This window comes from Desmodus rotundus, chromosome 2 (genome assembly GCF_022682495.2).
Source record: "Desmodus rotundus isolate HL8 chromosome 2, HLdesRot8A.1, whole genome shotgun sequence".
Classification (NCBI taxonomy): domain Eukaryota; kingdom Metazoa; phylum Chordata; class Mammalia; order Chiroptera; family Phyllostomidae; genus Desmodus; species Desmodus rotundus.
This window is the reverse complement of record NC_071388.1, coordinates 148,146,412-148,166,778: the sequence shown is the minus strand read 5'-3', so window position 1 is coordinate 148,166,778 and position 20,367 is coordinate 148,146,412. Positions and strand designations below refer to the sequence as shown.

Below are 20,367 nucleotides of genomic sequence, written 5' to 3'. Positions count from 1 at the left end.
CTAAGTGATCATCCCAATAAATCTCACACCCTGTGATTTACACGGTTATTAGAATATTGAGTCTACAGCCATACCACCCTCAACGCATCTGATCTCAACTGATCTCTGAAGCTAAGCAGCGTCGGGCCCCATTAGTACTTGGATGGGAGAATAATATTGACTGTATTCCATATGCTGTACTTTACATCCCCATGGTTATTCTGTAACAACCAATTTATACTTAATTCCTTCACCTTTTTCACCTCTCTCTCTAACTCCCTTCCCATCTGGCAAATGTCAGATAGTTCTCTGTATCTGTGAGTCTGTTCTTTTTTCTGTTAGTTAGTTTATTTTATTTTTTAGGTTAAATTGTTGATAGGTATGTATTTATCAACATTTTGTTGTTCATTTTTTATCCTTTAAAAATTTTTTTCTTCTTTTTGAAGAAAACCCGTTAACATTTCATATAATACTGATTTGCTTCAGTAGGCCTCTTGTGCAGTCTGAAAAAATGTTCTTCAGCTAGTTTTGATAATCCTTCCTGGGGGGTACAGTTACATAGCTTTGTACTCCTCATTGGAAATCATTGATTAAGCCCAGTTCCCCAAAATACTCATTTTGCATGTATATTTAGAATAAAGGTAGATTTTTTAAAAAGATTTTATTTATTTTTAGGGAGAGGGGAAGGTAGGGAGAGAGCATCAGTGTGAGAGAGAAACATCAGTCGGTTGCCTCTGGCATGCCCCCAGTGGGGTGGGGGGGCCTGGCCCACAGCCCAGGTATGTGCTCTGACTGGGAATCAAACCAGGGACCTTTTGGTTTAGCAAGGATGCCCAACCCCCTGAGCCACACCAATCAGGGCAGAATAAAGTTAGATATTTTAAATTAAACAAAGTAAGTCACAAATTAAAATACACAAATGTACAGCTTGTTGAGAAAAAAATAAAACAGTTCAAGGTTGAGTGAGTCCCACTACTGCTGCCATATAAAGGATTGTTACCACAGCAGCCAAAACAATCTTTGAAAGGCTTAAGTGATTTTTGGATTTTAAAACCTCTTATGTTATCACTTCCTCCAAGAGTTTCCTATCCCACTTGGAATAAATTCCTTGCCTTGGCCTACAAGACCCGGTATGATAAGACCCCCACCAGTCCATCTCTCCATATAAGCTATGTCCCTGGTTCCCTGTGCCACATAGCTGGGATAGTTGACTTCTCCTTTCTCCAAACACATCAAACTCGTTTCCTTTGCTGTTTCCTCTCTTGGAAGGTTTTTCTCTTGTTTGCCATTCGGGTCTCAACTCAGAAAGATCTTGCCTGATAACTGTATCTAAATCTTTTTCACCCAGCCCCCAACACACACTGTCTCTCCAGTTACCCTGTTTTAGTTATGGTATTCATCTCTAAAAACACTTATTTATATTGTTTGTTGATTCTCTGCACCCACATATCCCACTAGAGCAGGTTGCTGTCTCTCTGTCACACCCCTTTATTCCCAGAGACTAGAACAACTATACTGGGTATATAAAGCCTTGAATATGTGTTTGTTTTGTTACTGGAAGCAATAAGTATACAGTGGAATGAAAGTTCAAAGCAAGGGCTCTGAAATGCTTTCCCAGATTGGATGGGGAAGGGTGGATGAATAAGCTCTTCTTTGATCATTTTTTGATGAATCTAAGAAGACTAGTTTTTAAAATGTTTAAATGACATAAAAGCGACACACTACCTAATTATCTAGAAAATAATAGAATAGAAAAGAACTACTACACACACACATACACACGGCAACTAAGGAGATGAATTGATGATATTGATACCCATTTTCCTTTTTGCTTTTTTCTCTAATGCCTGGACGTGTCTGCTTACATCTCTCTCTTTTTAATGGGTTCTAAATTTGTTATTTTGCCCTGGTCAGGTTTCTCAGATAGTTGGAGTGTTGTCATGTACACCAAAAGGTTGTGGGTTTGTGCCCTGGTCGGGGCACATAATAGGTTGTGGGTTTAATCCCCTGTCTGGGCACATATGGATGGCAGCCAATACATGTCTGTCTGTCTGTCTCTTTCTCTCTCTCTCTCCCTCTCTGCCCCTCCCCCTGTGCCCCCTTTCTCCCTCCCTCTCTCCCTCTCTCCCTCCCTATCTCTCTCTAAAATCAATAAAACATATCCTCAGGTGAGGATTTAAAAAAATTAAATTTGTTACTTTATAAAAGCACAGACTTTTGCACACTGTCAGAGTACGCTACACAAACCCACCTGCATCAGAATCACATTAAAGGCTTGTTAATGCAGTTCCCTGTGTGCTGTTTGTAATTGGGACCCAGGAATATGCTGGTTGCAGCAAGTTTTGCAAGTGAATACCATGCACCATAAAGCTTTGCGATCCGCAGTTTTAAACCCCTTTCTTGTGCAGTGCAGGCCCCGTTTCCTCGGTGCTCTCTTTAAATAAAAACTACATAGATTACTTGGGCATTAGAATAGGAGCTTATTTCTCTCCTTTCATAGCTAGCCCCTACTGAAACCAAAAACACTAAGTTCAGTTTCCTTATGGTTTTCATAGTCTTGCTATAGGTACTTAAAAACCCACAATAGATTTCGATTGCAAGGATGCAGATGTTTCTCTAACAAATGGTAGGTTTAATATTACTGTATTACTTTTGTTTCCCTTTAATGTCTACTTTGGTTCCTCACCAGTCTTCATTTTGCTGTGAGAAGATAGCTCAGGGAATGATGGTCACTATTAGCTTATTGAAGGTGTGTCTTTTGAGGAAACATTATAGTCACTAGTTTGGAGCAAATAACACAGTACCGTAAAAGCAGAATAAAACAGCAGGAGTGACTCTCCTCACTTATATGCACTTCATTTAATTTGAATCAAATTTCAGAAGATACAAAAGGAGAAGTGTAGATTTGCAACCTGTAACTACGGTTTAAACCTGGCTCCCTGTTGCAGAGGTGTATCATTGCCTCTCATTCCCCATGCCCAGTAGTCATGAAAGGCCCTATCTGTTAGGACCGTAGCTTTCATGCTTCATTGGTTCTATAATTTATCACCTCTTCTATGTTGTGTTCTTTATTTGATCTGTCAGCAACCACTATTGAAATGTTCTTAAGTAACTTTGGATTGTACTGAATCTTATTATTCTATCATTTCAATACTTCCCCCATCAGTCTTCCTATTGTCAGAATTTTATTGTTTATAAGTATTTTCCAGTGTTATATAGGTAGTTATAATTCATCTCATGATTTTTCTTCTTTTTATCCACTACTATTGTCTATTCTTTAAACCCCAAATTTTCCTTCTTTGTGACCTACTGTCCCTTTTACCAGCTCTGGATTTCCTTTTTCCTATAGAATCTTAAATGTTCCACAAATTAACATACCTCTCTTTATCATATTTTTCTTTTTGATGTAAAATATAAAAACTCAAATTTTTGACTTTAATTAAAACAGCCAGTAAGCCCTTTGCTACCTCTCTTCTCTATGGCACCTACTACGGTATGGAATTCTTTGCTCTTATATTAATCATCTGTCTGCTCTACCACCACCACCACTAACACCACTAGAGTATAAGCTTTTCGAAGGCAAAATCTCTATCTTGGGCATCATTGTAGTCCAGCATCAAGAAAGATGTATTTGGCCTGTTATATGTATTATAAATAGTTGATTACTGACTCACTATCTGATAAAGAAAACTAAAGCTAAATATAGAAGTTCAATGTATGTAACCCTTATAATTGGAATTATTATTCTGTAAATTACTCTTTGTATTTTGTAATACACTATATTGAGGTTTCCAGTACCCCGTACGTGTCACAGCTTGTATATTTCATTGGCGACTTCTTATTACATAAGTTAATTTGATTAGTTTGTTGAATAATTACCCTTATAACATGTGACTTTCCCCTATTTCCTAAAATGACATTTCGAAATTGAAAATATCATTTGAAAATTAAAAGAGCCTACCTCTTAGTGAAACTTGAATTTTTTCCAAAATTAAAGTCTTGCTAAAAATCTTGTCTTTATCCAGAAACCAAGGAAGGAAGCTATAGAAAGTTCTAGCAACAGTGATAGTGATTCGGGCACGTCATCAGACACTTCAAGTGAAGGCATTAGTAGTAGTGATTCAGATGACCTAGAAGAAGATGAAGAAGAGGAGGAAGATCAAAGTATTGAAGAAAGTGAAGATGATGATTCTGGTTCAGAGAGTGAAGCACAACATAAAAGTAACAACCAGGTATAAGTAGCTCCCTTGGCAATAGCCACACATTATTCATATTTTTGGATTAACTTGTTTATCCCGAACTCAAAGTCTATAAAGTTTAAATTTAATTATTGCATTTAGTTCCTACTTTTGCAAAAGAAGGAATATGAAGTGGAGAAACATTTTTAAAAAGGCATTTAGTGTATTTCTCCTGAGCTTTATATATCTATCATAAGTCACTAGGAAAACTTTAAAGTTCCTTTTATCCTGCTTGGTGTTCATTTTAATAGATGTTAAATTGTTGCATTTTAACTTTTATTTACAGGTGCTATTACATGGTATTTCAGACCCAAAAGCAGATGGACAGAAAGCAACTGAAAAAGCCCAGGAAAAAAGAATACACCAGCCATTACCTCTTGTGTCTGAATCCCAGACTCACTCATCATTCCAATCCCAGCAGAAGCAGCCTCAGGTTTTGTCACAGCAGCTTCCATTTATTTTCCAAAGCTCTCAGGCAAAGGAGGAATCTGTGAACAAACACACAAGTGTAATACAGTCTACGGGATTGGTGTCCAATGTGAAACCTTTATCTTTGGTAAATCAAGCCAAAAAGGAAACTTACACGAAACTCATAGTTCCTTCTCCTGATGTACTTAAAGCAGGGAATAAAAATACCTCTGAAGAATCTAGTCCTTTGACCAGTGAATTGCGATCTAAACGGGTGAGTTAAAAATTATTTATTGAAGAATTTTATTATTAGAAAAAAGAGCGTTCATATACTCTTATAATATGCAGGTTGAAATTACTTTTATATTTTTTTAAGTCACCAGGAATTAAAATGCATATCAGCAAACTAAATTTCTCTGTTTTTATATTTACGTGTAGATCTGCTTAATATATATTTTGGCAACACAACCATGTCATTCTTCCTCTGATTTAATGATTTATCAGTAAGGGGAGAAGTATGTTTGAAGACATACTTCACAATTACTTTTGTTTAAAATTCAATGTCCTTTTTTCTAATATCAATATATTTTTAAAGAAACAAATTCTTGAGTAATTTACCTCTGTAGTTCTATAATTTAGCAATTTTAAGTGTAAAAATATTTTATAAAGACTTAGTTTCCTTTGCCATACTTAGTAAATTATGAAATACAAAATTTTTTAAGTAACTTTTATTTACACGAACACCAGGACCTGTCATCAGAGACAGTTTTTCAACTTGATTTTCTTACTATTGATTTTATATTACTATATAGTCCATGTCCATATGTTCAGTAGAATTCTAGTGATTAAATGATCAGTACTTTTTATCCTAGAATGAGCAGAGAGGAAAAATATATGTTTGAATGCAGTATTCTGTCTTTTGGTTACAAAAATTACTATTATACATGCTAAATGTTAACTAACACTGATAGAACACTTACTGTTTGCCAGTCATTGTTTTAAGTGTTGAACCTGCATTTACTCTACTCATTGGATACTGACATCTGTTAGTGCTCTAAGTGTTACTATGACCGTTAACAGATGATAAAATTGAGATATATAAACTTCAACTCCCCCAAGATCACACTGCTAGTTAGTCAGAGAACTAGAATTCAAACCTAGGAGTATGGCACTAGAGTCCTTTTTCTTAACCACTATGATATTCTACCTTTCTTTAAAAGGTCACAATGTTCTAGTCCATTAACTCTTACTTTACTTTAAGAACAGGGTCAAAGAAAAATGGCTTGAACAAATCAGGCTTTTTTGAGAATCTAAATAGTTCTCAAATGTAAGTATACTTTAGAATCACCTGAGAAACTTAAATAAGAAATTCCACCCCAGAACAATTAAATCAGGATCTCTTGTGTTGAGACTAAGGTATTGCATGTCTAAAATGCTTCCCAGGTGATTCAAAAGTAGAGCCAGATTTGGGAACCACTGATCTAAATGGAATGACCAATGGTATCATAATATGATGCGTATGATAATTTGTAGTGCACTGTTCAATCTTAAGGCGGTATTATTACTGGCATCATATTATGGGCTCTCCATGAGTTAATTAAGCAAATTAAAAATTACATTTTGGGGGCTATTTAATTTTTTTCCCATTTCAACTGTATTTTTCAAAATATAGTTGACATGCATTATTTTATTATTTTTGGGTGTACACTCCAGTGATTAGACATTATATACCTTACTAAGTGATCATCCTGATAAATCTCGCACCCTATGACATACATAGTTGTTAGAATATTGTTGACTCTATTCCCTACGCTGTACTTTACATCCCCATGACTAGTCTGTAACTACCAATTTGTACTTCTAATCCCTTCACCTTTTTCACATTTCCCCACAACCCCCTCCCATATGGCAGTTGTCAAAATGTTCTCTGTATCTGTGAGTCTGTTTCTCTTCTGTTTGTTCATCTGTTTTGTTTTTTAGATTCAATTGTTGATAGATATGTATTTATTGTCATTTTATTATTCATATTTGTTATCTTTAAAATTTTTTTTCTCCTTGAGTAAGACCCTTTAACATTTCATGTGATACTGGTTTGGTGGTGATAACTGCTTTAGCTTTTTCTTGTCTGGGAAGATATTTATATGGCCTTTGATTCTAAATGATACCTTTCTTGGGTACAGTAATCTTGGTTGTGGGTCCTTGTTTTGCATGACTCTGAATATTTCATACCATTCCTCTCTGGCCTGCAGAGTTTCTGTTGAGACATCAGCTGACGGTCTGTGTGTGTGTGTGCGCATCAGTCCTGGAAGTACAGCAATACCAGGTTGATGTGGGGAATGGACCAAGCAAGCTCCTATTCCATTTTCTAATTCCAGAAATCCATTCACTATATTATCCTCAGATAGAGGGTATATCAGATATTAGCCTGATAAGAACAGATCCTACACTTGATCCTAGCCAAAAGGCCAAGAAGCAATCAACTGACAGCCTTATGGGGTTCCCTTGTAGGTAACTGCTTTTCTCTTGCTGTTTTTAAGATTCTCTCTTTGTCTTCATCCTTTTTCATTTTAAATATGATGTGTCTTAGTGTGGGTTTCTCTGGATTCATTTTGATTGGGACTCTCTGTGCTTCCTGGACTCATATGTCTATTTCCTTCACCAAGTTTGGTAAGTTTTCTGTCATTTTGTCAAATAGGGTTTCAATTTTTGTTTTGCACTCTCTCTTCTCTTTCCTTCACCCCCATAATGCAAATGTTGATATGCTTGAAGTTGTCTCAGAAGCTCCTTATACTATCCTCATTGTTTTAGGTTCTTTTTTCTTTTTGCTGTTCTGATCGGGTGTTTTTTGCTTCCTTATATTCCAGATCCCTGAATGATTCTTGGCTTCATCTACTGTACTGTTGATTCCCTGTAAATAATTCTTCATTTCAGTTAGTGTATCCTTCATTTTTACTGGTCCTTTTTTATGTTGTTGAGGTTCTCACTAAGTTCATTGAGCATCCTTATAAGCAGTGTTCTAAACTTGGCCCGGAATAGATTTCTTGCCTCCATTTTGTTTAGTTCTTTTTCTGGAGTTTTGTTCTGTTATTACATTTGGGACGTGTTTCTTTATCTCCTCAATTTTGCATCCTCCCTGTGTTTGTTCCTATATATTAGGTGGAGCTGCTACATCTACCAGGCTTGGTAGCATGACCTAATGTAGTAGGTATTCCAGTGGCATAGCCTCCCCATCACCCAAGCTGGGCACTCGTGATGCACCCCTCATGTGGGCTGTGTACACCCTCTTGTTGTAGATTCACCTTGATTGCTGTCACGTCAGTGGGAGGGATTTATCCCCAGGTCGATTAGCTCTGGTTCCCACTGAGTCCACCCCTTGACTGTGTCACCTGTGGTGGTGGTGGTTGGGTGGTGATCTTCAATGTGGTCTTAAGCTGTCTACTGGGTACACTGGCTCTTGGGTCTCCCAGGAGGTGCCAGCCAAGGTCAGCCGCCACTTGTTCTCTGCCCACGGCCACCCAGCATGAGCTACACATTATCTGCAGATAGCTGCTACTTTTGCTGGGCCTGGAGGTGACCAAACAAGGCCAAGCTATTAACTAAGACCAACTGCTGCTAGTGCCAGTCCTGGGGCCACTTAGTGAGAGGTCTGAGGCACACTGAAGCCAGATGCTGCTTGTTTGAGAGATTTTAGAAAAATCTGAAGCATGAGCCAAGAAAGGCCATTTTTATGGAAACACTACTGGAAGCAGTTTGGGTGGGCCCAAAATTTGAGTGGAGTATGGCCTCAGAGAATCACCAGGGTAGGGTAAACAGTGTGAGTGAGCTAGGTTGATGGAGACTCAGTTATGGTGCTCGTCAGCCCACTCTGTGCAAGGGAGGACTTGGAAAAGGAACAATGGCCTCTGCCAACACCTCTGTCTGGGAGAAAGCTGCTCCTCCATCTCTTGCCCTGGACTTGTACAATTTAGTTCCTCCCCATATGTCCCTGGTGCCTTACAAGTTGCTGCTGCGGTGCTGGAGCTCAAAGGGAGTAAGTCCATGTAAACCCATGCATGGCTCCTTTAAGAGGAAGTGCCTTAGACTCTAGAAGCCTCTCTCCCTCGGCCTCAATCCCCACTGCTTTTTACGGGGATCTCTCATCCTGACACTGGAACCCTGGGATGAGGGGCTTGGTAAGTGGCTGGGACCCCTTGTTCCTCAGGGTGGGTGGTGCCTCTGCAGTGGGGATCTCTCTCCCAGTTTTTATCTGCCACATGTGGGTATGGGATCAGCCTGTTCATGTCTCTGCCCCCTCCTACCAATCTTGATGTGGCTTCTTTAATTCCCCACTTGTAGGACTGTCATTTAGCCAGATGTCAGGTGGTTGTAGATGAAGTTTGTTCAGTAGTTTAGTTGTAATTTTGACATAGTTGTGGGAGGAAGCGAGTACTGTGTTTACCTATGTCACTATCTTCTTGTCTGGAAATCAGGGGGCTATTTCAATTCTCATTAATATATATTCCACTTTAAGATAAATGAATTTACTGAGAAACATCAAGAAATATTTGCATTATAAAAGATTTCTAATTTTCTTCAAAGAATTTCTTATTTAAAGAATTTTATATGACTGTTTATGAGAAAGTCACTTGTTAAATACTTGCTTAAATACATGCTAGACTTTCTACACATATGGTCTTATGTAATTCTTATAAAACTGTGTGAGCAAAAGAAATTAAGTCTCAGAGATGTTAAGTCACTTGCCAGCATCACCTAACAATTTAAGAGCAGAAGTGTTTTACACCAGCGACTGTCTGATTTCAAAGCCCATGATTAAAATGAAGTCATTTAGTGTTTCTGAAATAATAGGAATTAATGGGAAATATTTATGTGAGTGGGAATTCACATTAGACTCCACTCTAAATGACTTTATCTAGTTGCTGTCAGTCCCTAGTATTGACTTAAAGGTATTTTATAAACTCTTCTTTTATATCAGCTTTTTCTTTACATGAATGTGTAGTAAAAATAATTTTGCTTTATTTCTTATAAAAGACTCAAGTTTTTCATGACATTCACTATGTATCTGCCTCCCTCACTCGTCTATGCTTTTCTTGAGTGTTATGTAATCATTGGGTCCTTCCGTACTCTTAAACACTGTGGACATTTAATTCAAATCAGTATATTGGGTTGGTCAAAAATATATTGGGTTTTTTTCCATAAAATAAAAGACATATTTTTCCTGTAGTACATTTACACAAGGGAATGCTACACAGCAGAAAGGAAGGAACTCCTACCTTTTGCAACAGCATGGATGGAATTGGAGAGCATTATGCTAAGAGAAGTAAACCAGGCAGTGAAAGACAAATACTATATGATCTCACCTATAAATGGAACCTAATCAATAGAACAAACAAGCAAGCAAAATACAAACAGAGACATTGAAATAAAGAACAAACTGACAATAACCAGAGAGGAGGGGGGAGAAGGATAATAGGGGAAGGGCCATCAAGGAACATGTATAAAGCACATATGGGCAAAGCAAAGCCAAAGGGGAGTAGCTTCGAGGGTGGGAGGCGGGGATGGGTGGGACAGGGGGCCGTGGTGGGGTGAAAATGGAGACAATTATACTTGAGCAACAATTTTAAAAATTGGAAAAAAAAAGATATTTTTCATTTTCACCAAAAACTTCTTTGCTGCTGTTTAGTTTTTATTTCATAATCATAAACTTAACTCTGCAATCCAGCTCGACTTGGAAGGGTAAGGAAAATATGGAACCCAATGAACTGCGGTGAGAGCATGAAGATTATAGAACATTGCCAGCAGATGGGGGTGAGGGAGTGCTCTCCTGAGCTACAGAAGGAATGGTCTGGTGGTTAACATAAAACATAATTATAATTTATTAGTGTTGTCCACGGTCAGTAATGGTGACCTTCTTGCTGGTCCTGCCATTCCTGGCCCCGTAGCGCTCCTTGGCTGTCACAACGTCTGTGCCGTCTTTCTCCTGGCGGAAGACCACATGCTTCCCGTGCAGCCACTCGGTCTCGGCCGTGCACATGAAAAACTGGGAACTGTTTGTGTTGGGTCCAGCATTTGCCATGGACAAGAGGCCAGCACCTGTGTGCTTCAGGATGAAATCCTCATCAACAAATTTCTCCTGTAGATGGACTGGCCACCTGTGCCTTTGTGGTGTGTGAAGTCACCACCCTGGCACATAAATCCTGGGATAATTCTGTGAAAGAGGGAACTTTAAAACCAAATCCTTTCTCCTCAGTACTCAGAGCACAAAAGTTTTCTGCTGTCTTTGGAACTTTGCAAACAGCTCGAAGGACACATGGCCGAAGGGCTTGCTGTCGACAGTGATATCAAAGAACATGATGGGGTTGACCATGGCTGGGCACTGGAAGATCTGGGGTGGCAGTAGTGTCTGCAAGACCCAATTTCACCAATAACTTTATGGATTTGGATATTTTGAGGATGGCGACTGTTTTCCCCTGTTGTCTTCTAGTGGGTAGAGGCCAGGAATGCTGCTAAACATCTTCCAATGCATAATCCCCACAGCAAAGAATTTTTTGGACAGAATGTCAATAGTACCAAGAAACTTCGCAAACCACTTTTGACATGTTTGATCAGTCACAATTCCTTCTCCATACACCGCACAAATCCAGTTTGTGTTTTGGGTTCATTTTTACCTTTCTTAAAATAATAAAGCATAAGATGCTGAAAGTGTGTATTTTCTTCCATCTTCAATATTAAAATGGCTACACAAAAATTCACCAATGCGGATAAGCTTTTTTTAAATGCACGCCAATAAGACTATACTTTCAGGGATCATTTCTATAGTTTGTTAAATGCACGCCAATATGACAGCTGTCATGATACAATCTAACAAAATTGTTTCAAATGAAGTTAAAGACAATTAAGCACTACTAGAGCCATCCTGTGGGAAGAACTAAATGAACTTTGTGTACCCAATACATTAATTGGATATACAGACCAGGAGTGAATTTTCTCTAGCAGTTTTGTCTGGAGGATTTTCTCTCATCTTTAGAATCTCAGGTGGGGGCTGGGGAGCAAGAGCTTGGAGACAGAATAGAGAGCTTCAAACCTATGTCTTCCTATAGTCCTGTTTATGTTCCACCCCCCATATCAAAAATGACAGCCTGTTTGCTATAAAAGAGTAACTGCTATTAGTCTGGGATATAAAATGAAGATATCTTTGGTTATTTTTGAAAACCTTCAGATGTCAATATATGGGAAAAGATTCTTCAGAACTGTAAAGTAAGGATCAATTTCAGAAAATTAAAATGTAAAATATAAACTTAAGGGAACATGTTTTATTTTCATGACTGTTTTTGATCCTGTGTATTTAAAGGAAAAATTACTATCCATAAAAAAGTACAAAATGATTATGTGACCTAATCGTGTTCTAGGAAATGAAAATACACCAAGTTTTTCTGCTGAAAATTTAAATTATAATAGCATATGTAAATGTAAAGTTTAAGTACTATATATACATACTTGTATACGGTATACTATAGCATGCAATATTTATATCATACAACTTATCATATTAACTAAAACTAAGTATATTAAAATATTAAGAATTTTGCTATAAAAGTACTTTTAAAAGGTAAATGCAATTATTTGGTATAATTTTTCATATTCAGTGATTAAATATTGATTAAACACTTCCTCTTTGTGGGGTGTTCCCTTAGGTGCAAATATTATGTGACAGTCTCTGTTTGCAATGAAGTATCTTAATAATTTTCTAAACTAATACAGTGAAGATGTTAATATACTAAAGAAGTTTATGTAGGAATTGCATGCTGCTAATTAGTACCTGTGTTTAAAATATTTAGTAAGTCATTTTGTATGGCATTTCATCTACACTTATCCTGTGAAATGCCCACCACAAATCGTTGCTGCCTTGACCAAAACCTGGGTCCAGTGCTAATAGCATTGCTGATTTTAATTTCAAAGCAACAATTTTCCTTCTGTGTTTCTTTCTTTTTTTTTTAATCCTCACCCAAAGATATGTTAAGAGAGAGGAAGGGTGGAGAGAGAGAGAGAAAGACAGTATGAGAAACATTGATCTGTTTGTTGCTCCCTTACCCCCAATATGCTCCCTGACTGGGGATCAAACCCACAACCTAGGTATGTGCCCCAACCAGGAATCAAATCCACAGCCTTTTGGTGTATGGGACAACTCTCCAGCCAGCTGAGGCATCTGGCAAGGGCTCAAGGCAACAATTTTCATTACAGAATTTTACCTTCTGTTTCTATAACTTAAAATCTTTTAATCATTCTACTTGTTTATTTTTGATTACTTTAACTTATTTTAATAAATAAAATCTATATGACTTTATAATTTTCAAGAAGATTCTGTTAATGAAATAGTCTTTTGTTGCTTCTTTATAGGTGTAAATTTTTTTTAACATTTTTTTTTTGTTGTTGTTCACTTACAGTTGTCTGCATTTTCTCCCCACCCCACGACCCCACCCCAGCCAAACCCACCTCCCTCCCCCCCACCTCCACCCTCTTCCTTGGTTTTGTCCATGTGTCCTTTATAACAGTTGCTGAAAACCCCTCTCCCCACTATCCCCTCCCTACTCCCCTCTGGCTATTGTTAGATTGCTCTGCACTTCAATGTCTGTGGTTATATTTTGTTTGCTTTTTTCTTTTGTTGATTATGTTCCAGTTAAAGGTGAGATCATATGGTATTTGTCCCTCCCCACCTGGCTTATTTCACTTAGCATACAGATGTAAATTTTAAGGCTTAATGCTTTACAAATTATTAACTTTTCCCAAGGATAATTTTTCTAAACTTTTATTATACTCTTTCCAATGCTAATATGCCGAAGGCGCTCTAAAGCAGACCCCACAGAGTGCCGAGCCAGCATTTCCATCAGCTCTGCGTCATGTGCACTATAGGTGGTACAGGTAGAATGTAATGTGATCAAGACGCTCAAAGGGTAGAGGCATGAGTGTCGCTGGCTGGGACAAACATGGGAAGCTTCTTGGTTAGATTTTGAAGAATGAACAGCAGTTCATCAGCTTAATATTTATAAATGGAGGGTGTTTTATGCAGAGAAAATAGTTGTTCAAAACATAGGATAGTGAAAGTATGACATGCACAGGGCGTGTCAGGTAGTCTGGTTAGACTAGAAAGGTAGGTTAGTGCCTACCTAAAAAGTAAGCTGAATATCAGAAGTATTTAGGCTTTATGAAGTTGGCAATGATGGAAGAGGCACTGAGGTTTTACTGGGGAGCTAATATATAATATTAGACTTCTATTAAGATTTAATTGACTTTGGTGTATAGCATATATTGAGAGTTGATTGTGAAGAAATGATGATATAGCTTAAATTTGAGCAATATTTTAATGGAAGAATCCAAAAGATATAGTAATGTGGCTGACTTGAAGCAAAGTAAAGAGTGATTTTAGAGCTTCAATCTTGCATTATTTGGGAGCAATAGGAAAGTGGGAGCAATAGGAAAGAGCGGGGATAGTCAGGATACATCTTAAGGGGGAAAGACTAAGTGAACTTAAATGTATTATGTCAAGCCAAGGTTTAGCAACCAACCAATCATCACTGCCACGACTTTTATAGCAGTTTTAATCATGATTTAACTTCGTGTATAAGCATTGTTGTCAGACACTGGAGGCAAATAAAAGTAATCTTTGTTCTTACAGTACATTATTAATTTGTTCTTTTAACTTATGTTTCAACAGGAACAATATAAACAGACATTTCCAGCACAGTTAAAGAAACAGGAGTCATCCAAGAGCCTGAAGAAGGTTATTGCAGCTTTGTCAAATCCAAAAGGAACCTCTAGTTCACCAGCACATCCAAAACCAACATTAGAAAACAACCACCCTAATCCATTCTTGACGAATGCACTTTTAAGTAATCACCAACCAAATGGAGTTATTCAAAGTGTCATTCAAGAAGCTCCTCTAGCACTTACTACCAAACCTAAAATGCAGAGTAAGATCAGTGAAAACATTGCTACTGCAAGTAGTACCCCTTTTTCCTCACCTGTAAATTTGAGTATAGGTGGGAGAAGAACCCCGGGCGGTCAGACAGCTGTAATGCCCTCTGCCTCTCCCATACTCCATGGTCAAGGGAAGGAAAAAGCAGTTAGCAATAATGTCAACCCAGTGAAAACACAACATCACTCTCATCCTGCAAAATCTTTAGCGGAACAGTTTAGAGGAACAGATTCAGACATCCCCAGTAGTAAAGATTCTGAAGATTCAAATGAGGATGAAGAGGAAGATGATGAGGAAGAAGATGAAGATGATGAAGACGATGAATCTGATGACAGCCAATCAGGTTATTTTCAATTTTAAAATTTAAAATATTTCAGTAAATGCTACATGAAAGAAAACATTTTGAAGAGGTTCTTAAGTCACAGCCTTAAAATTGACGTCATTCACTGTTTCACACAGCTGTGCGCACTTCTGTAGTGAGCTAGTAAACATAGGAGTAACTGAAATTGGAAATCCTAAGTGAAAGTCTTAGCTTTGTTATCCACTTAACATTAAACAAATAACACTTCAAAGTGAGTATAAATGATGCATGAATTTCATGAAGTTGCTTAATTTTCATTTAATTCAGGGCCACTCATTTGTTCTTTTTTCATCTCTTCTGCTACTTGATAAAATGTGTCACAGTCATTCAGACATACTGAAAACCTAAATCCCTATGAATGTCTATTAGCAACACAGAATTTATTTAATAACATATAGGCTACTTCTTGATTTTATTTTTATTCACTTTCTGGTTTTGGTGGGGGGGGGTGTTGTTTTTATCTTCCTTTTACTTTTCTGCCCCTTAACTTTCCTTGTTCCACAGAAGATTGAAAATATAAGGTAGCTTAAACTTTAAATACAAATATGAAATATATATTATCAGAGTTTTTGGATTTGTTACTAATCAGCCACAAATCCGTTTGTAAATTTTCTAACTGCCAATACGAATAGGAAAATATATAGTTACTTATACAAATTAAAGTGTCTGTAACATAGAAACAACCTCCTTGCTCAGGGTAAAAAACTTTTTCTGTAATATTTTTCCTGTTGTTCCCATAATGACCACTTTACCTAAAAGACAGTGAATGTCAATATTAACAACTTCAAAGACAGCTTTTATAATGAACTTTAATGTATACAGATAATACCATACAAAACACAATTCCACAAAAGCTGTTGTTCTGGAAGCCATTAGGATACAGTACAAATATCAGCCCTGTGTTTATCAAGTTCCATCCAGGAACAGATTTTATATATCCGTAGGAATGGATGCACTTGTAGGGCTACATTACTAGAACAGACTTTAATTACTAAGTCGTTAAACTACCCCACACAATTATTTCAGTAATTCTAGTTTTTGTGAAACCTGAGAAGCCTGATGGAATCGTACACCTACATAAAGTAACTGCAGCCAAAAGAGCCAAGACTCTCCTCCAGAAAATTGTTCTCTTTTATTTCAAAGTCCAGATGAAAGGGTGATGGTAGTCCCCATCTCTTCCGCATACTGAACCTAATATAGTTCATAACCTATTGGGATCCATTAATTTAAATAATCAATTCTATTCCCTCTGTACTTTAGTTTTTCCATTAAATTAAAAGTAATTTAAAGCCATAAGCAGAACTCATCATGTGAATAGTGTAATATGAGAAGAACTGTTTTATGAGTAAAGTTTTGAGTAAAATGAATACTCTTAATGAAGAATTTTGAGGATTTATAGCCTCCATACCCTGTACTCAAATAGCCTGCAAGATAGTAATAAAAATTTACTCTTCAGGAAGATTGCTCATTTGAGTTCTCATTCACAGATGCTGGTTCCTGAACTATTCCATTTAGGTACAAACTGCAAATTGTTGTTGATTATCTAGTTATACAAATGCTTCTTTTACTTCCCAGAATCAGATAGTAATTCAGAATCAGATACAGAAGGATCAGAAGAAGATGATGATGATGATAAAGACCAAGATGAATCAGATAGTGATACTGAAGGAGAGAAAACTTCAATGAAACTGAATAAAACAACCTCCTCTGTCAAAAGCCCTTCCATCAGTCTCACAGCTCACTCAACACCTCGTAACCTCCACATAGCAAAAGCCCCAGGCTCTGCTCCTGCTGCCTTATGTTCTGAATCCCAGTCACCTGCTTTTCTTGGCACACCTTCTTCCACACTTACTTCAAGTCCACACTCTGGTACCTACACTTTGTTTTTATTATTGTAAAGTAGAAGGCAAACCATAGCAAGAATTCTTATTTTTACCATGTTCTGAGGATGATCTCATTGGAATCAAGTTACAGCTAGATTTAGGTTGGCTAAGAAACGTCAGCATTTATTTTCAAAGGCTATGACCCGATACCATTTTTATTCTGTGCTTGCAATTTTGGAACCTGCTTAATGACAGCTCTTGATTTTGAATACTGTCCTGCTTCTGTGTTTAGTGTGTGCTTCTAGAATTTGGTATTTGATTGACAGTGGACTTCTTTTGTACTTTATAAAAATGAGCTCTCTTGGTTACTTAAGATACAATTGCATATCTGTCCAACACATAGTCAATGTCATTTGTATTAGTGGGTAGCATTATTATTCATTAACATACCATATCTTTATTTTTCTATTTGACCTTTTATAAATTTCTAGAGGTCTTTGTTGAAAGTTTTTACATTAGTATTCTAAAACTATCCTCTATTCTCATTTCAATAGCTAAGAATATATTGAGGTGTATAGTGAAATATTGTGTTGATACATATATTTGTGTTTGTGAAACTTGGTTGTCATCTGAAAAATTTTACATGTAATTATAATGCAATTCCTTTGTACTTTAATTAAAAGAATTAGTAGCATTTTAGACTATGGATTTATATAAACTTAGACATTACATTATTTTTAAATGTATGATCCAGCTGTTGAAATTTTTCAGCATCTTAAAACTCATTTTCAAAGAAAACAACTGTATATAGTTGTCTAAACTTCTATTTCCCTCCTACTGTTTTAGACAATTTTAAATAACAAAATGAGAGGAAAGCTATATATTTTTACCTTGCTTTGCATTATATTCTCATTGGAGAGAAAAAGTAGTTTTTGTCATGCAGACCAAACGAAATAAAAAAGAGCCCCTCTACTTTATACAATGTGTTTTGCGGAACCATCTAAAAATAATGTACAAGTTGCAGAACAACACTAATAATCCAAGTCATTAAGATATGTTATTTAAAGAGAAGTTTCAAAACTTAAAAAAAATTGTCATGTGTATAAACTAGTGTTTTATGGTAACTGACTGAATTTTCTTGAAGGCACTTCTAAAAGAAGAAGAGTAACGGATGAACGTGAACTGCGCATTCCTTTGGAATATGGGTAGGGAAAATTAGATTTCTCTTTCTGCTTTTCCCACACATATTTTTATGCATGCTTGATTTCTCATTCTCTACTATTAGTAAAGTAAATATACTGCATAGTATTTATTAGAGCAGAAGACATAGAACAAAGGGCAAATAAGATGATTTTTCAGAAAACTGAAATTAAGGCTAACTGCTCTGTTGAGAGGTGGCAGAGCTGGGATGGAATCATGCATCCAGGTAGGAATACGACTGAAAAAGAAGCAAGAGCAAATCATCTGGCAAAGGGCCAGATGGCAAAAACTATATCACACAGTTAAGAGTGATACAGTTTTTGTGAATACAGAATTAAAGGACAGGGAAAGCTATTGTGGGCAAGACTGAGGGAACTTTACCAGAGTTTGGCCAAAATGGTTTACTTGGAACTGAGAAGTTTCACACTGGAGGTGCATGATTCTCCAAAAACAGGTTTACTTTCCTCTTCTTCCTAAAGCTTTTCAGATAATAAAAATTCCGAAAACATTGACATTTGTTGTTGAGTATATCTCAATTTAATACCAGCTATGATTTCTAAAAAATGCAATAGAGTTTAGTATTTGTAACTTGAGTCTTTGATTAATTTTTAATTGAATTGCTTACCTAAAAATAAATAATTTTAATAGTAAATGCATCTGAGTTGTATAATCAGGGTTTAATATTTGTTTTCTTTGTATTTATCATGTTTTCTAAAGAGCATATATTCTTAAAAGTTGTTTTTAGTTTTTAGGAGTTTTCTTAAGTATGTTACAATTCTCATTTCTGTTATGTGTAGCTGGCAGAGAGAGACAAGAATAAGAAACTTTGGAGGGCGCCTTCAAGGAGAAGTAGCGTATTATTCTCCATGTGGAAAGAAACTTAGGCAATACCCTGAAGTAATAAAGGTACATACTTTTCACCAAATAACATACATTTGGTGCCTATTACGCATGCTTATGGAAAAAAGGTTCACTCCTTTCTCAGATAAATTCCTTGATGCAAAATATTCTCTGTATGGGACTAATGTACTTAACCTAAATTGAACTCCTATAAATCAACAGCCCCTTGATAGAATATGCAAAACAGTAGTGTCCTGAAGATAGCTATTCATCAAAGCTGGGTTGTCATTATTAAAACCTGAAGTGGAAAAATATGTGATTTTTTCAGTATCTCAGCAGAAATGGAATAATGGATATCTCAAGGGACAATTTCAGCTTCAGTGCAAAAATAAGAGTGGGTGACTTCTATGAAGCCAGAGATGGACCGCAGGTATCCACTTTTTAAAAAGTATAGTCTTTGAACCAAAAAGTAGTACCATACCTACATGAATTAAATTTCACTACACTCTGTTAGTTAATTGGTATAGCTATTCATATAACTTCATGGTAAACCCTCACTGAGTTCTCAATTTACTTGTTTCAGTAGCAAAGAGCTTTGACATAATAGATGTCTTTCTCAAATTTTTAAGTAAACTTTTTCCTGCTTGTTAATTCTGTCAATAATTTTATAGTTTATATAAGTATAAAAGTATCTGCATGTTCATGTGAAATATAGAAAAGCATTAGTTCCCTGAAAGGTAAACAATTTTTTTAGAATTAATTTAAATAGGAAAAACATGTTGTTTTAAGTCAGACTAAAAGAGGACAAATATGCCTTAGTTTTGGGGAACGATCTTATTATTTGATTATGCCATGCTATATGATCCATTTTCACAATGTGGTAATTTTGAGGGGGTACAGATTTGCTTAATATTAGGTAAGTAAAATTTCCGCTTTTCACAGAAATTGAATTTTTATTTTCTTTATTTTTATTTTATTTTTTTAAAGATTTTATTTATTTCTAGAGAGAGGGGGAGGGAGGGAGAGAAACATCAATGTGTGGTTGCCTCTTGTATGCCCCCAGCTGGAAACCTGGCCTGCAACCCAGGCATGTGCCCTGACCGGGAATCAGACTGGCCACCCTTTGGTTCACAGGCCAGCACTCAATCCACTGAGCCACACCAGCCAGGGCAGAAATTGAATTTTTAAATTAATTTTACACAGTTCTGAAAATATCACCACAGCTCCTTTTCAGCTTAAGAGTTGAATATACAACCTGATTAATCAGAACAAAAAACCTACCACAGGAACCTCATTTCCTTTGTTTTGCCTTTGCTTGTTACTTGGATAAAGCTGCATATGCTTATGCTCCCTTTAACTTTATCAGCTCCATTGAAAGAAGTCCTAGTTAAGGAGCGATAAGACCTAGATTCTTGTTAATCCATGAAATGGTTTTGTGATTTCAAACAACAACAAATAATGTCCCCCTTGCCATCAATTTCTTTATCTGCAAAATAGAGCCAATAATAATTTTACTTCTGTTTAATAGGATTATAGTGAGGTTAAAAT

The 20,367-nt window shown here is 36.6% G+C and overlaps 1 protein-coding gene, 1 non-coding gene and 1 pseudogene across 10 annotated transcripts in view; 1 reads left to right on the top strand and 2 right to left on the bottom strand.

Annotated features, from left to right (window-relative positions):
* The window catches only part of BAZ2B (bromodomain adjacent to zinc finger domain 2B), a 350,928-nt gene that overhangs the window by 243,294 nt on the left and 87,267 nt on the right, over positions 1-20,367 (top strand). For 6 of the 9 annotated variants that reach the window (XM_053918709.1, XM_045187372.2, XM_053918708.1 and 3 more), the window contains 7 exons: positions 4,005-4,211; positions 4,504-4,899; positions 14,335-14,938; positions 16,532-16,825; positions 17,924-17,984; positions 18,777-18,885; positions 19,148-19,249. In XM_053918709.1, coding sequence (XP_053774684.1) covers positions 4,005-4,211; positions 4,504-4,899; positions 14,335-14,938; positions 16,532-16,825; positions 17,924-17,984; positions 18,777-18,885; positions 19,148-19,249 — 1,773 coding nt within the window. The remainder of the gene's footprint in view (positions 1-4,004; positions 4,212-4,503; positions 4,900-14,334; positions 14,939-16,531; positions 16,826-17,923; positions 17,985-18,776; positions 18,886-19,147; positions 19,250-20,367) is intronic. The other 3 variants (XM_053918713.1, XM_053918712.1, XM_053918714.1) reach the window with 2 other exon arrangements.
* Positions 6,912-7,102, bottom strand: LOC112322316 (U2 spliceosomal RNA). The gene has a single exon (XR_002976632.1). It is a non-coding gene; the product is annotated as a U2 spliceosomal RNA (small nuclear RNA).
* Positions 10,242-12,036, bottom strand: LOC112322203 (peptidyl-prolyl cis-trans isomerase A pseudogene; annotated as a pseudogene).